Genomic DNA, 16,858 nt, shown 5'->3' with positions numbered 1-16,858 from the left:
GGACGGGTGATAACCGGAAAAGCATGACATGTCACCTTTAAGTAGCTAAGCACATCAGTAAATTATCCCTAAATCATTTTCCTGTGAATGCTAAACCATTTATAAAAACAATAAGATGTTTAGAGATTTACAGCAATAAATTGCATATTTATTTGTTAGGTGTAAGAGTGGTTAATCACAGAAATTAAACAATGGTATCAGAGCAACCTCCGAAATAACTCGAATCTTGAAGTGATTAGTCTTTAATGACATACCTGGCTGTCTTGAAAAAGGTCTTCTTGGCGTACCCCAAGGTCTTCAATCAGGCACCTGGCCACTGCATCCCTTTTTTCCAATACTCTGGGCCTGTGAGGAAATGCATTTTAGTGAGAAGACCTATTTCTGCATTTTCATATTCTTGAATGAAACATTTAAATAAATGTACCTCATCAATTGTGCTCAGAAGAGGGCGCATCCTGGAGCCGGCATCTCCTCCTTTGGCACGCATCAGCTGGAGCGAGTGGTGTTAGTGTACCCATCCAGTTTCAGCATCAAAGTCTCTTCCAGTGAAAGAGTTGTTATGTGTCGGAACTCCTCCTTGATCTAATAAAAAGCATAGGGGACAACACTCATTACCAGCGTTGTGCTAGTTACTGAAAACCAGTAACTAGTTACCATTACTAGTTACTTCATTTCAAAAGTAACTCAGTTACTTTACTGATTACTTACACTAAAAAGTAATGCGTTACTGTGAAAAGTAACGTTTTAGTTACTTAAAAAAGGGCTCCCATTATATTAATGCCCTTATAGCCTTCATTTCAGTACTGTTATTGCATTGGAGAATAATACAATCTGTTGATCAACTTGACATGCAATCTGGATAGCATCGCTATTAGCTGGCTTTACATTTGTGTATATTCTTTCTCCAGGTAGTTGGAAAAAGTTTTCCGTGCTATCATGCTAACTAGCTCCCTGAAAGCAGGTGACTCCACTGTAGCAATAGCCTGCATGTGTTCTACAACATACCGTGCAATGGCTTTATCGACTTTTCCCTGGCTAGCAGTCCCTTGGTTAAAATCCAGCCGCTGTTGCTTAGGTGCAGGTGGAGGTGGCGTGGCGTCGGCTGAGTCTCTGTGGTCTTAGCTACTAGCTTCGTCCCAGCATGTTGTTTTTGCAGATGTTTTAAGAGATTTGAATGACTGGTTTGGGCAGTAGATAGGCTCTTTGACCCGCCAGGACACAACTTACATTTAACTAAAACGTTCTTTTCTTTGTGCTCGACAAAAGTGAAATAGTGAGAATATCTCCAGGTGGAGAAACTAGACTTGAGCTCCGCCGCCGCCATGATAGTCTTGTTAGTAAACAACACAAACACGCCCACAGCCCGTCTCCGCATGTGACACAGGAAGTATTTAAGTACATTTACTCAAGTACTGTACTTAAGTACAGTTCTCATCTCTGTTCACCTGGCTGTTGACTATATAAAAAAACGAACGCAGTAACGGAGTAACGCATGTAGTAACGGTAACTGAGTTACTGAATTTAAAAAGTAATGCGTTAGAGTACTAGTTACTGCCAACAATAACGGCGTTACTTTGTAACGCGTTAGTCCCAACACTGCTCATTACTCACAACTCTGACAACAGTGAGTTGAAATGGAAACAAATAAACGTAACGTTCTCACCTGAGCCTCATTGAATAAACCAGGCCATCTCTCCTGGAAGACACCGACACGTGTCTGCAGGATTTAAAACGTATAGGACTTAGGTGCTGTCTCTGAGGATGTTCCACTTATATTCACATTTCTTACACTGAACATTACCAACAAAATAACACAATTAAACATTTATATGTAGAACAATCCTAAAAGATATAACAATGAGCTTTGGCTCTGCTCCGTGGTAATCTATCCAGTCCTCACAATAATATACAGTAAGCTTAATGTAAACATAAGTCTATAGGCTATTGCTGCAGCTATACCTAAAAAAAGACAAATAAATCATAAATCATTATTACTGTGGCTTGGCAGAATATACGATGGTTATTTTTCACTTAGAGATAGTCGCAAGATGGTTGTCTCAGTATTTATCGTTTCATGCACGCTCATATGAATGCTCCTTGTTCACGCGCGCCGGGGCTGGAGTTTAACAACACCGTGTCCCATTCATCAAACGGGACAAACGGTATTTCACTCTCACCATTGTTACATAAACACTCGCAAAATGTTATACCTACCTGGACTTTATACCTACCTGAATGTTCCAGTATTTAGGTCGTGCCACTCCCTGAAACAGTTCTTGTTGACAGTGAAGCACAGAGGGACCTGGCACTTCCTGCAGTACACAGGTATCTTCACCCTTTTGAGTCCAGCATCTAGGCACCTCCTGCAGTTCTTCCTGACCTTGGTGGCATCTTCCCCATAATACTCGGGCATGCATGTGAGTGGTGGATGAGGGGGTGGTGGAGGTGCAGGGCCTTCAGCAGGGCCTTCAGCAAACTCCAACAATTCTGCAGCAAGCTGCTCCCTGAAAGTCTTCTGGGTGTGTGGCTTTGTCCTGCTGGGGTCACTTCTCATCTAACAAATGTGAAAAAACAAAGAGATTAGATTAATTCACTGGCTTATACTTATAGGATAATATTGGACTATAAATGAATAATATTACACCAAATAAATAAGTAAACACATGTATATTAATTCACTGGCCATTCATTTAGAAAATGTAACTCCAAAAAGACAAGTAACACCATTTAGCATGTTGCCTAATCATTCCTGTAGCTTATTGGCTAAGCTAACACTGTGATGCAGTTCCACCAAACACAAAAGTAATATATAAAAAGGATAATATTGGACAATAAATTAATAATATTACACCAAATAAATAAGTAAACACATATATATATATTCATTCACTGGCCATTCATTTAGAAAATGTAACTCCAAAAAGACAAGTAACACTATTTAGCATTTTGCCTAATAATTCCTGTAGCTTCTTGGCTAAGCTAGCACTGTGACACAGTTCAACCAACCACAAAAGTAATATATAAAAACAGAGAGATTACATACCTTTCCCGTGGTGGACGTTCAACATCCGAGTCACTACTGTCCGGATCCAGGTCTGGCTGGAGGAGATCTTCCTCATCCGACGAAGAGTCATCTGGTATGATCATATCTATCATCAGCTAGCATCTCTAGCACCTGCTCTTTGGTGAAGCTCTCCCTTCTGGCTGCGTAATGCGTAATGGAGCCGGAGCAGGCGTAGTTTATACTACGCAGGATCATATCTTTGGAACCCATTGGTCGATTTGGGTGATTGACACCTTTTCTGAACCGTTAGAGCCAATAGAATCGGGTGACAGTTAGTAAGTCCCGCTAAACACTTACGTCAAGTAGAGAGAGGTTTGCGTAAACAGCATGTGAGACAGCATTAGCTCCGGACTGCGAAACGTTATACCTACTCTGCTGCCATGAATGTAATGATAGATTATCAGGAACAATTCTAAAGTGACTAAGAGACATTGGATTAACCTTAAACAGCGTTTTTATTCCCTTGAACAAGAGCTTTGATCACAAAACAGCAACGGTAAGACATAATTATTGTTATGGTTTTGAAAACTGCTGTTTTTTTTCTTCTCTGTTCTGGCTGCTAGCTCAGTGAGTTTGTGTCCTACAGTGATGATACTTATAACACAAATAATCTGTGGAGTATCAGCTTTCAGATGATATGTAGTTTTGCTAGTTAGCACCGGAAGTAGCATCTGCCCATTTTAGCTAAGGGCTAATGCTAACGCTTCTTGTGAGACTTGTGTTTTGTTTCTGTAAAAATGGTTCGTATTGTCAGTTAGCTGAGTTTTTAAATATTAAGATGCCCTGTGGCACAGTGTTGTGAAAAAAAAAAACAGGGTCCCCGTCGGCGGGGACCTTCGGGCTTAACAGGTTAAATAACTGCTCAGTATCTCCACCACAATCCCAATCTGCTGTGTCCTGTTTTCCTCCCCTCTGCATAACACCCCATCACACATACGAAACACAACGCAGAGTCCGAGGGTGTTAAGAGTATGTTTATTTAAATGTCCTCCTCTCTACTGGCCAACACAGGGAGCATATGCTGGGTGTAGAATTTCTCCAGGAGGAGGAGATTTCCATGCCATGCAGGGTCTTTGAGGATGGGGATGATGATCGCCTCCTTCGTGGTCCACACAACAAAGTAGTAGAGACTCCGGTCTGTGATGTGCAGCTGCCCTTGGACCTGGTGCCAGTATGGGTGATTCTCCTTGAGAATGTATGACGCACCCTCCTCACGGAGACAGAAGGATGGTAACTGGACTGCCTCCGCGATGGTCATGTTCCTCTGGCTGTGTGGACACTTCACCTCCAGCAGGGCAGATGGCTGCACAAGTCCATCGGGTGATGCTCCCAAAACACCCGACTCACTCACAAAGAGACCAGACTCGAACACTGTCACTTGATAGGCCTCCACAAAAGCCTTCACCCCTTCGGCCTCGTTTACAACCCCCCAGTTGACAGCCATGACTCCGTCCAAGTTGTACCCCCCAAGCACCCTCTTCATGAGGGACGCATGGAAATTGCTGGTTGTCAACCTGCCTGTGTAACTGCCACTGAGGATTTGTCCGCTGTCCTACGGTGGCTGTCTGGATGGCAGCTTGCTGGTTTCTGCTCAGGCGCATTGAGGCAAGAATTGCCTCAAGCCCCCGACCCCCATGCCCCTTCACCAGCTCCGGCACGGTGACAATGGCCTGATGTTGAGGCCGCGGCTCTGGCTCAGGTGACAAAAGCCATGCCATGCCACACTGTGCTCCCCTCAGTGCAAACCTGAACCAGTCTACATCCTCAGTGGCGATGTCTCTGGCCAGTGGGTTGTATGTCTCCTCTCGCTGTTGGTAAAGTTGAGACAAAGATGAACCTAACATCAGAGAACAGCACAACATGTTCACTAGACAAAAGTTGCACAGTTCACATGTTTTGCTTTGTCAGCAACAACTTGCATCCATACACTAATACCGTTTTCGACCTTTGTAATACATTACCTCATAAGGATAGTAAAAAAACAGATTCAAGGCTTTTTTTGTCATTTGTACATAGTGTAGATATGTCAACATCTTAGGTCACAGGCTCCTCCAACCGTGCAACACAATAAAACAGATAAAATAGTGCAAGTAAATACAAATACAATAGAATATAAATACTGCAAGAAGAGTATATATACAAGTAATTGTAATATGTGTTTACAAAAAAAAAGCTTGTGGTGTTATTTCAGTTTTAGTGTAGTTTTTTAGTGTGTTATTTTTTAAACAAAAAAAGACAAATGTATCCTATGTTTCCTAATTTGTATTGTGTAAGTAAACCTTCCTATAAGTGTTAGTCGGGTGATAAACATGTAAGGACTGTGGCAAAGTCCACACACACACACACACACACACACACACACACACACACACACACACACACACACACACACACACACACACACACACACACACACACACACACACACACACACACACACACACACACACACACACACACACACACACACACACACACACACACACACACACACACACACCATTTACATAAAAAAAGAAAAGAAATGTAATTTCAAAAAAATATTCTTTTATAAAAACACTTGTATTTGGATGGAATGATTACCTATAGTGATAATACAATTATTTGTACAGTATGGTACCTGAAAAAGGTCAAATGGCACTGATGGTATCCAAATGTGCCAAAATGTGCCCAAAGGTCAGTCTGCCTGGACTACTTTTTGCTAAACCTCTCTAAAAAGGTCAAATTGTACTTGTTTTGCATCAATCTTGATACAGGGTACTTATTATATGTTCTACTTTGGATTCCTAAAGCTTTTAGTCTACCATACCATCATTCAAGGGTGGTTTTCACTATAAGTAATAGGTTTTCTTTAGGCAGAGGTAAGAATTTACCTTTTTTTACTATGTTCCATCTGAATTTACTCTGACACAGAAACATCTATATTGATTCTGACACTTCTACATCCAACTCACAGATGTAACCTTGCTTTAATAAGAAATTATTCATATAACCCTTTTAGAAGTTAAGTTATAGTCATTTGTTTTGGGCATAGCATTTTCGAGCCTGAAACCTGAAAATCAGGCTCAGGGCTTAAGAGGTTATCTAACTTAAAGGCGTGGCTATCTCACAGTTTAAGAGACTGCAAACTGTATGTCTTCATTCTGTTGAGTTGGAAAAGGAATTGTTCTGCAAGCTGTGGAGGAAACAGTTAATACTCAGGCTATGAAGGATTACGATGAGTCCACTGCTTTTCTGGGTCAGTGGGGACGTTTCCAGCAGGTTGTCTTTTTCCTGCTCAGTGCCAGCATCGTGCCCAATGGATTGGGCACTTTCTCTGTTGTCTTCCTGACAGACATTCCCAGACACCACTGCCTGATTCCTGAGGAAAACCTGACTCAAGATTGGCGCGATGCAATCATCCCGATAGAGGTAATACAAATATGAAGAATGTAGTGAATGCTTTTGTTCAGATGTGCAGCATGTTTTTTTTTATGAGTCTGCTGTAAAAAGTTAAAGGAATCAAGTGATCAGATAGTCTCTATACTTTGGACTGTGGTGGAAAAGGTCATGCAAGGACACGGTTGTCAATGCCATAATGTTGAATCCAGGGGTGGAAAAATAAATCGGATGATTTACTGAAGTAAATAAATACAAATACTCTGCAGGGCTGCATTCAGTGAAGCTACAGAAGTATTAGCATCAAAATATACTCTTAGTACCAAAAAGTAAAAGTACTCCTCCATACAGAATGACACAAATAAGCACCATATAGTTTATATAATTGTATTATCATTATTCATGTATTGATATGTTCATAACTTCAATGTTGGACTTGGTAAAGGTGGGGTTTATTTGAATTGTCTTATACACACACTGGCTAACTTAACCTATAATAACATATATTAATTTAAAACTAAATCTGCAAAGTGACCAGTAACTAAGTCTGTAAAATAAATGTAGTGAGTAAAAAGTATAAAAATACTACTCTTTTATTACACGGTATGGCACCACACTTGACATGGTTAGGTTTGTTTTGATTACATGTTTGCTTATAACAGTAATAACGTTAATGTGACTGTTAGGTGGTGAATGGGAAACGGGAGCAGAGCAGATGCAGCAGGTACAGGCTGGATGTGGTCAGAAACCTCTCTGCTCAGGGCTTCATTCCTGGCAGGGACGTCAACCTCACCGACCTGGAGCAGGAGGGCTGTGTGGACTGGTGGAGCTACAGCAAAGACATCTACCAGTCTACTCTGGTCTCTGAGGTGTGTGTCCCTATAGTTTCAGCTGTAGAGAGCAGACTCTATTCCTAACATTTCTAGAATTTTAGATCTATGGACTAAATAGGTGACAAGTTACAAGGTGATCTCTGTACACATATGAAGGGCTAGTCATGTTCTCATAAGACTATTTGCTAATTTAAAAAAAGATGGGCTGAACTCACCAAGGGAAGCTGGAAAGGCCATTCAAAATGTAAAATAATAACCTGTTTAAACTGATTAATGGGTGATAAGAATAACATGTTCCCAGTTAATCCTGTTTAAAGGATGTTTGAGCTGTTGTTTTTCTTCATTTCCTATGCTATGACAGAGAATTCCTTTGATAAAAGGATACAATTCTACAAATACCATGTGTTGGGGAAATAACTGTTGGGGAAATATTTTCCAAGGCCCATAACTTTGACCCAGTTCATCAGTTCGAACTGTCCTGACTGAGCACACGCACCTGTAACCTTGGCTGCTGTGCTCTCAGGGTTCTGTCTCCCTGCTCCTGCCTGTTGCCGTCAGCTGATAGAGGTGTTATGATTCTATGTTGATTATTCTCTCTGAACTAGCTAAACACATGGGTCTGGGGTAGTTCTGGTGAGTTCTTCAGATTTGACGTGGCAACTCTACCGTGAAGTCAGAACCTCTGGCTCTTGGCCTTGTTTTGTGAATTCTCCGGCCGAAGCTCCTAAATAAAGCCATCAGTGTTTGACATCAAAGCTCCAGCTCTCCCCGTGTCTCCTTTTGAGTCGGTGACTCCTCCTGCATTGCTACACAGCAGTTTCCCCCACACCATGCACATTCACATACTACCATTTGCAGCTTTGACAAAATGGTTATACATTCAAACAGATAACCATTCTATCACGGAGCTGTTAAGTATAGCATCCTAGTCAGCTACTGAATATTGTACTTATATTCATCAGGTTGTTTTTGACATGGATTCCTTTGGTCATTGTATTCATTGATACATTTTTCATGTATGGATATTCCAGTTTGACCTGGTGTGCAGTGATCAGTGGAAGCCACCGTTCACCTCCACAGCTTGCTTCCTGGGATTTCTTGTTGGATCCTTCATCTCAGGACAGCTCTCAGACAGGTACAGAAATCTACAAATCCAACAGGCGTTTTCCTCAGTATTACGTCACTTATTGTAAAGCTTTATGTTGGTACATAATGCATCCAGTTGATGAAACATTTCTTGTTTATATTTAGTATGTTATTTTGTATAATTTGTATTCTATCATCTGGATTTCTCACTCTAGGTTTGGAAGAAAGCCTGTTTTCTTCACCACCATGGCAGTTCAGACAACTTTTTCCTTCTGTCAAGCTTTTTCACCTTCTTGGACGGTTTTCACCATCCTCATTTTCTTCAATGGTTTCGGACAGATATCCAACTATGTATCTGGTTTTGTTTTGGGTAAATGCTCTTGTAACAAAGAAAAGTACTATTTAAAGACATGTCTGATTCTGAATGATATGCATATATTTGCCGTGTACATCTTGCTTCCATCATACATTTCTCTTTGTCTACAGGCACTGAGATATTGACTGGCGATGTTCGGGTCATATTCTCATCTATGGGTGTGTGTCTGGGCTATGCCATTGGCTACATGATTCTGCCTCTCGTAGCTTTTTTTTTAAGGGACTGGAAATCTCTCTTGTTAGCTATCTCTCTACCTGGCGTGCTCTACATCCCTCTCTGGTGGTAAGTTGTACTTATAACGGCAAAATGTCAGGAGAGGGTAACAACAATTTGGTTATTTCCCTAAAATATTCTAACTTAATCTTCCTTTTTGTTTTATATGTTAAACCCACTGGTTAACTTTTTTTTCTGTCTTTAATGCTGAGGAAGGTTTATCCCGGAGTCTCCTCGCTGGCTGCTCTCTCAGGGAAGAGTGGAGGAGGCCGAGGCCATAGTGAGAAAGGCGGCTAAGACAAACAGAGTTGAGGCTCCAACGGTCATCTTTAAAGATTACAGTGCACAAGTGAGTCTGACTTGAATAGGATTGTGAACAGGGTTCGAGATATAAACTGAGCTCTATGGGGGTCTTTAAAATTAACGCATGCCTGCGCCTGCACGCGCACGCACGCAGTCACAGGCATAGATTGCGCAATAATGTATTGCGCACCTTGGGGGTGCAGACTCCAAATAATGGTATATATTGCACACCCTTGCGAGTATACAATTAGTGTCTGATGTTTTAGGGCTTCAAAGATAATTACAAAAACTCAGGAACTCTGTACTTGTGGAGCGTCACAAACAGCGCCTCCGTTTATTACGTTTTACTCTCTCCACAACTTCAGGACAGACTGCGCATGCTCAAACACATGAACTCGTACACAATCAATAACAACGTAAGAGCTATACCAATTAAAGAACATACAAAAATTAGCTCTCGCAGATAAAACGAGAGAGAGAGACTGACTTCACTGCTAATTACGTGGTCCAACACACACACACACACACACACACACACACACACACACACACACACACACACACACACACACACACACACACACACACACACACACACACACACACACACACACACACACACACACACACACACTCACACACACACACACACACACACACACACACACACAGAGACAGACAGACAGACACGCACATACCTGTGCGCAGATAAAATAGCCCAAAGTGGTCTGTTTTCAGCAGCAAAGACGGCATCCTCCGTAGCAGCAAGGTTAGTGCTAGCTGTCACGCTAGCAGGTGCATTTTGGTTGTCAAAAGCTGTTTTTTGTTTCTTTGTGAGAAAACCAAAACTAGCTTGTAGACCCTGTCGGCTTTTTTTGGGCGGCATGGTAATCGTCTGATAGCCTACGGTACTCGTAGTATGTATGTGTGTATCTTGTCAATATATTTGAATGTGTGTTGATATAACGGTTCATTCTTCGGGCGCGCGCAGCACGTTCACAGCCTCACAGGCATAGATTGCGCAATATTTTATTGCGCACGTTAGAGGTGAAGTGCAGGCATATTGTCATTCAAGAGAGAATACGATGCGTAGTTCTTTTGGAAAACATTGTTTTGTTTGCCTATTTACCTCGTTAACATAAATAATACTCATTACATTGAAAAATGCATTATTTGTGATCAAAATAAAGGTTGTTAATGTATATTAGCGACCCCCACAGATGTTTGATTTCACTGGGTCCGTGGGAGCTCAGGCCCCTCCTTATGGGAGCTCAGCTCCCATTGGCTCCCACGTAACTCGAACCCTGATTGTGAAGACACAGGAGCCAATTGATATGCTTAAGGCCAACTTTAATAGTACTATTTATTCTGTAAAGAGCAGTCCTTTTTCAAATGTCATAGCTATTTTTCCTACAGTTCGACATTTTTACTTTTTCACCAAAGTGGTAGGTTACAGACTGGCTAAAACATAACTAGCTGCTGGTAAAACTGATACTTTTATATGTTGATGATGACCCTCAGGAACACCTGAATGTTATCAGCCTGGTGAAGACACAAAGCGTCAGAAGCACGACTGTCATTCTCTGCCTGGTGTGGTGAGTATGCACTCTGAACAGGGTTCATGTCCTTTTTGCTGAACTTGTAACTCCTAGTAGTTGGTCCCAAACCTCCAAGTGAAGCTCCTTGGTAAACAGAAGCAGTTGGGGAAAGACAGCAGAATGTACTCAATAGGTAATGCATTAGCAGAAGAAGTGATCACATTACTGTGATGAGTAGTGTTCTTTATTACAACTCCCCAGCCATCATATTGAATTTTAGATCACACCGGCATACCTATTAAAGTAGTTTAGCAGATGATTCTTACAGATTGATGTCTGATTAAGAAAGATAATGAGATCTAAATTCATACCCACAGTTGGAATGCAGGTACAACTCCTCGGCTCCTCCAAAGCACTTGGCCCTTAAACGGTCCTGATGAGTAGGTTGGCATCTGGCATTTCAGCTCTTGCCATTAGTGTTTGTGTTTTATTGTGTGTGCAAATGGAAGAATGATGCTATGTGGGGTCAAGTCCTTTTTAGTGGTTGGTAGACTAAAAAATCACAACATAAACTCGTAACATTAGCTGCAACATCTATATCTGTAGCAATGTCTACTGTCATGGCTACAACTTCCTACAATGGTGTTCTTTTTCCACAACCTGCTCCTTGGTTTTGATCATATCGAGCTTTAATGATTGAAGTTGCCCCATTTGACAAAGCTCTCTATAACCATATTGGATCATACATTTTGAATATATTCATAACCTAATAACAAACATCTCTTCGGTCTGTGTATGTCCAGGTTCTCTTTGAGTATTGGGTACTATGGCCTGTCCCTGAACACATCCCGGCTTCATGCTAACCCCTACATCAGCTGCTTCCTCTCAGCAGCTGCAGAGGTACCAGCCTACATGTCCTGCTGGCTGGCACTGAAATACTTCCCACGTCGACTCTCTGTCATCTTTATCTTACTCCTTGGTGGAGTGTCTCTGTTTCTCATTCAACTGGTGCCTGAAAGTAAGCAGTTCAATCAATCAATCAATCAATCAATCAATCAATCAATCAATCAATCAATCAATCAATCAGAATGCTTCATTTATTCCGGGGGGAAGTTATGTTTTATTACATGTGCACCATATTGGACTAAAGTCAATAACTATTTATACAAACATAGGAGGTAAGAGTAACAATGTGCAATGAGAGTAGCCACTGGGACGCAGCGTCTTAAGCACAGGAACAAGGTCGAGCGTCCTCCACAGCACAGAACCCTCTGATCACTCAGGCTCATGGTGAAGACGTGATGAAGCTCGATGGAAATGTTGTCATTAGATATATCCTGGTAATGTTCTCATTATCAAAGTAAACTGCACTCCAAATATTCCATCTGACTCCAGGCTAACGCTGTTAGCTCGTCGATTTTACATTACATGATGAGAGGGGGAGACATACATCTGGACCCGGCTGGCCTTCTTTTTCCTCATTGAGAGATTTTCTTGGGATCAAACCAGAAATGATGCCGAATTAAGAAAGGGACTTAGGGGTCACTTCCCTCCCACTTACTTCTCGTGCCATCACTTAGAATTTAAAACCATAATTCTTGATATTACGAGCACCAAATGTGCACATTTTGGTTTGGTGTTAATTTGATATATATATATATATATATATATAGTGAGAGAGAGAGTTCCTTTTTAAGAAGGCTTTGTAAGTGGAATAATTGCTAAGAGAAAGAGGAGGACTTGAATAAAGCTTTGGAGTCACTCAAGCAAAGGAGAACATTTGATAAAAAACACTGTTGTTAATCCATTTCTTGCGTGTCAGCTTTATCAGAGCTGGCTGTCGCTCTGGAGATGCTGGGTAAACTTGTTATCACCAGCGGTACATCCCTGATGTACGCCTACACTGCAGAGCTTTACCCAACAGTGCTCAGGAACACAGCGGAAGGCGTTTGCATTACTGTTTCCAGAACAGGAAACTGCCTTGCTCCTTTTTTGTTACAGCTGAGTGAGTCAACTCGTCTTCATAGTAGATATTTGTGTGATCCTATCTTAACATATTGAATTTGTGAAGATAAGCTGGCATTTCAATATTTAGGATGCTCTGATTTCACATCCTGTACATGTTTATAGTGCACATGTGTCGGACCCCGGATCTTCCTCTTCCTGATTTTGCCTTCTCCTTATTCAGGGGAATCTTTTGAGTACCTGCCTTATATCATACTGGGGACTCTGGCTGTTGTCTCTGCCTTTGCAGCTCTTTACCTGCCGGAAAGTTTTGGAAAACCTCTACCTCAAACTATTCAGCAAATGCAAAAGAGAGAAAGGTGGGTATCTAGCATTAACTATTTCTTCATCAACATTATAAAACACAGAAATTACACTGAGTATTAGATTTAAAGAAACGTGCAAAACACTCTCAATACTTAAACTGTCCTTGTTGACACATTCATACCAAGAAAGCAGTGTTTGAATATATGTATTCACTTATAGCAATGAATTAGAACAAAGAAAACTTCATCAAAAAATCTCATGGTACCTTTAATATAACCACCAAAACCCAGCGTCCCTCATTGTCATTATCCATGTCAATCTGAGAGGATGTTATGATGGTGTCATCAGTCTATTTCTATTTATTTGTTCCTTTTGAAAATCTAATTATTGTTTTATTTGTGTTGTCTTTCATCACTACAGCATGAAGTGCCCATGCATCACAAGAAAAGAACATTTGAAACCTGTGGTGCATTTGGAAAGTAGACTCTGATTGTCAAACATGAATGAGTTATACATAAATATGATACTGCTGTATACACTTGTTTACACGTACTGTATGTCTATAATTACATGACATGTCACTTGTTAGACACTTTTATCCAAAGCGACTCACACACTCAGTACTGTGGGCTATCCCCACAGGAGCACTTTGGGGTGAAGTGTCTCAGGGACACAACGACATGCTGACTGCAGCGGGGTTTGAACCTGAGACCCCCTGATCCCAACACCTACGGACAACCCACTACGCCACACGCCTCCCTATAATGCCTTACGAACAAAGTTTTAAAAGTTTTAAGGCTTTTATCACATTTACAAGCGCTCACAAATATTCAGATTTCTTTATCACAAAATCATAGATCATGATGTATAAGGTCAAGTATCATAATGCTTCATATGGCTGGTCAGCACAGACATTTTTTACAATGATAATTAGCATTAAGGAGCACTATGATACAAATATGGCCTTAATCATTTTGGAACAAAGTCAATTGTGTGTAAAATGACAAATATCAAAACAGAGCTTTAATATTAAAACACTGCTATTGTCAACATTGAAAAGCACAACATTTTCACTAGACACATGTTGCACAGTTGGCATGTTTGTTGTGACACCATACAGCTTTGTCAAAAAGCTATTGGATCTGTTATCAATATCTTTGTTTAACTTTTGGAATATATAACCTGTAAATGCAATAAAAAACTCAACAAATAATAACAATGTTGCTGGGAGAACTTCCTGACTTGATCTACATTGCGATCTTTTCATTACAAGTACTATAAGGGTATCTTGTTTATAGTTATGATTGTTTCCCTGACAGCTATGTCTAGGGTATTGAACATTGTTTGTTCCTCAGCAGGAAATATGTTGTTACAACAGCAAAGGGATGGTGCATGGAAGGCAAGAAAATAAATAAGTGGGCAACATTAAATATAAGAGGCTAAAACACGTCAAATAAAAACCAATGACTCAACAACCAAATAAGTATCAGTAAAACAGATAAGTTAATGTTATGGAAATCTTAGACCTAGTCAATACTGTGGAGATACACAAGTCAGAAATATCAAACAATAAATGGTGAAACAGACAGAGTTGTCTTTCTGGTTATTTATTTGAAGCTTCAAAGACACAGGTCTCACAGAACACAAGGTATTCTGAGAGAGTGCGCCCCGAGTGAAAGATGCATACAGGTTATATAGGATCTTGCCAGTTCAACAACCTTCCGTCACTTATCAGGAGGGGCCTTGGCAGGAGAGATAAGCTTTCCAAAGGAACTAAAACTGTCAATCACTAATAGATTGAACCAGGAACCCATTCAGCAAAAGGGGGAAGTGGGGAAACTTGTCAGCAACACATGGAGGCTAAGAAATGGAGAACTTGATTATAAGACAGGGAAACTAACAGGAACTTGCCCTGTGCTTGGCACAACCTGATCTCACCAGAATGCGTGACTCCACCACGACTCCTTAACACCGCATTGCGTGGTGGAGTCACGAACTTTGTTACATTTACGTGTACGCACCACGCAAACAACCCCAATGTAAAGTGAATGAGGCTCCTTTGTCATGGTGCACACACGCATTTCTACAACGTCCCGCAGTGAGCTTTTATTCTATAAAACGTTTTTAAAATATACTTTATAGCTTGTAGTAACTCACGGGAGGCTTCTTTTATTTTATTTCTATTCATAATAATTTTTATTTTTCGTCAGAATGTATTATGGTGCATTAGTTACGAATTTGTGTTCTCAAAAAACAGTGCATTGTGTGTAATACAACTGTGTGTAATACAACTTTATTAAATTAGTTTGTTTTTAAGGAAAGCCAGAGCTTCAGCTGTGTCAAATAGATTGTTCCCTTTAGTTAACGTTTTTTAAAAGAACATTATATTCCGATTTGATCATGTCCCCTTTATTGTATTACGGAGAGCAATGTGAGCATCCATTCCCATTGGATAACGGATTTTACACCCGGAAGTAAGTATTCTCTGTCGATTGATTTTACAGTGATATCTGCTCTACTCATCAACTAAAAAACACCAGATTATCCTTGTTGATTACACAACATTGATTGGTTTAAATTGTGTACAATGCTTTTGTAATTTTCCCCTTCGATTCGGAGAAACAAACATTTGTTCCGTTTAGGATGGCCGAAGACACTACACTACCCAGAATCCTCAGCTATCGTTTGGGACTACACCATGTGCTTTGCTTGACAATGGTGAAGTTTACGCTGAGCACAAACAGCATTTTGAAATGGAATGAAACCCGTCTCCTACCCCCCTTAGGTCACAGGCTCCTCCAACAGTGCAACACAATAAAACAGATAAACAGAAAAAATAGTGCAAGTCAATACAAAAAGAAAAATAGTAAAAAGTGAAATAGTGCAATAAGAGTCTATACAAGTGATTGGAATATGATATATTAGACAAATCATTTCTAAGTAGCAGCCAGATGAATGTTATGGATGTTATTTCAAAGTTCAGGTGTTTAATAGTCTTATGGCCTGTGAGATGAAACTGTCCCTGAGTCTGGTGGTTTTAGTCCGGATGTAAGATAAGATAAGATAAGATGGTACTTTATTGATCCCAATTTGGGACATTGTTTTTGTTGCAGCAGCATAAAAGACAAGGCATTTTACAATAAAACAAAACCACAAATAAACAAGAATAGAAAGAAAAGAAAAGAAAATAGAAAATATACGTGTTGAAATAGAAAATATACATGTAGATATTATATATGCAAATATACATATTCAAAAATATATGACAATGGAATATGGAATATCAAATATTGAACAGATTATATATGTGTAAAATGTACAGCGAGGTTGTATTAGAGAAACTATGGAGCAGAGAGTTCTCTTCCAGCCAGAGGTGATTAGTTGTACAGAGTTATTGCAGTGGGCAGGAATGTGTTCCTGTATCGGTCCTTGTGACAGCGGAGCTGCAGCAGTCTGTTGGAGAAGGAGCTCCGTTGACTGTCCAGCTGCAGGTGGAGAGGATGGGTGGGTTATCCATCATGGACAACAGCCTGTTCAGTGTCCTCCTCTCCACCACAGCTTCAAAGGGGTCCAGCTTGATGCCGATGACAGACCCAGCTTTCCGGATCACTTTATTGATCCTGCTGGTGTCACCGGCTCTGATGCTGATATTTGAAAATAGCAGATCTACAAGCTCACAACCATATTTATATATTTATATATACAGTCCATGCTCACAACGCATCGCGTTGCGGCACGTTGTGATCTGCTATTTTCTAATAGTTGCTGTATAGGTTTAAAGTGCTCATGTGGCCCA

The 16,858-nt window shown here is 40.5% G+C and overlaps 1 protein-coding gene and 1 long non-coding RNA gene across 3 annotated transcripts; one reads left to right on the top strand and one right to left on the bottom strand.

The window, feature by feature from the left end:
- Positions 1-258: 258 nt before the first annotated feature.
- Positions 259-1,070, bottom strand: LOC117458204 (uncharacterized). The gene is made up of 3 exons (XR_004553418.2): positions 1,006-1,070; positions 425-582; positions 259-345 (listed from the first exon to the last, which is right to left on the bottom strand). It is a non-coding gene; the product is annotated as an uncharacterized lncRNA (long non-coding RNA).
- A 5,198-nt stretch (positions 1,071-6,268) lies between these two features.
- On the top strand, positions 6,269-14,648 carry LOC117458118 (organic cation/carnitine transporter 2-like). Of its 2 annotated transcripts, XM_034098383.2 has the most exons (11): positions 6,269-6,475; positions 7,129-7,311; positions 8,307-8,410; positions 8,577-8,731; positions 8,848-9,019; positions 9,167-9,299; positions 10,775-10,848; positions 11,595-11,809; positions 12,614-12,796; positions 12,980-13,115; positions 13,483-14,648. In XM_034098383.2, the coding sequence occupies exons 1-11, from the start codon at positions 6,269-6,271 to the stop codon at positions 13,550-13,552; spliced, it is 1,632 nt and encodes a 543-aa protein (XP_033954274.1). In that variant the 3' UTR covers positions 13,553-14,648. The 2 variants fall into 2 exon arrangements, with proteins under 2 accessions (XP_033954274.1, XP_033954275.1); XM_034098384.2 differs by lacking the exon at positions 12,614-12,796.
- The last annotated feature ends 2,210 nt before the right edge of the window (positions 14,649-16,858 follow it).

The sequence above is a fragment of the Pseudochaenichthys georgianus genome, chromosome 14 (assembly GCF_902827115.2).
Source record: "Pseudochaenichthys georgianus chromosome 14, fPseGeo1.2, whole genome shotgun sequence".
NCBI classification, from domain to species: domain Eukaryota; kingdom Metazoa; phylum Chordata; class Actinopteri; order Perciformes; family Channichthyidae; genus Pseudochaenichthys; species Pseudochaenichthys georgianus.
The sequence above is the reverse complement of the archived record's forward strand: the minus strand, read 5'-3'. Positions and strand labels throughout refer to the sequence as shown.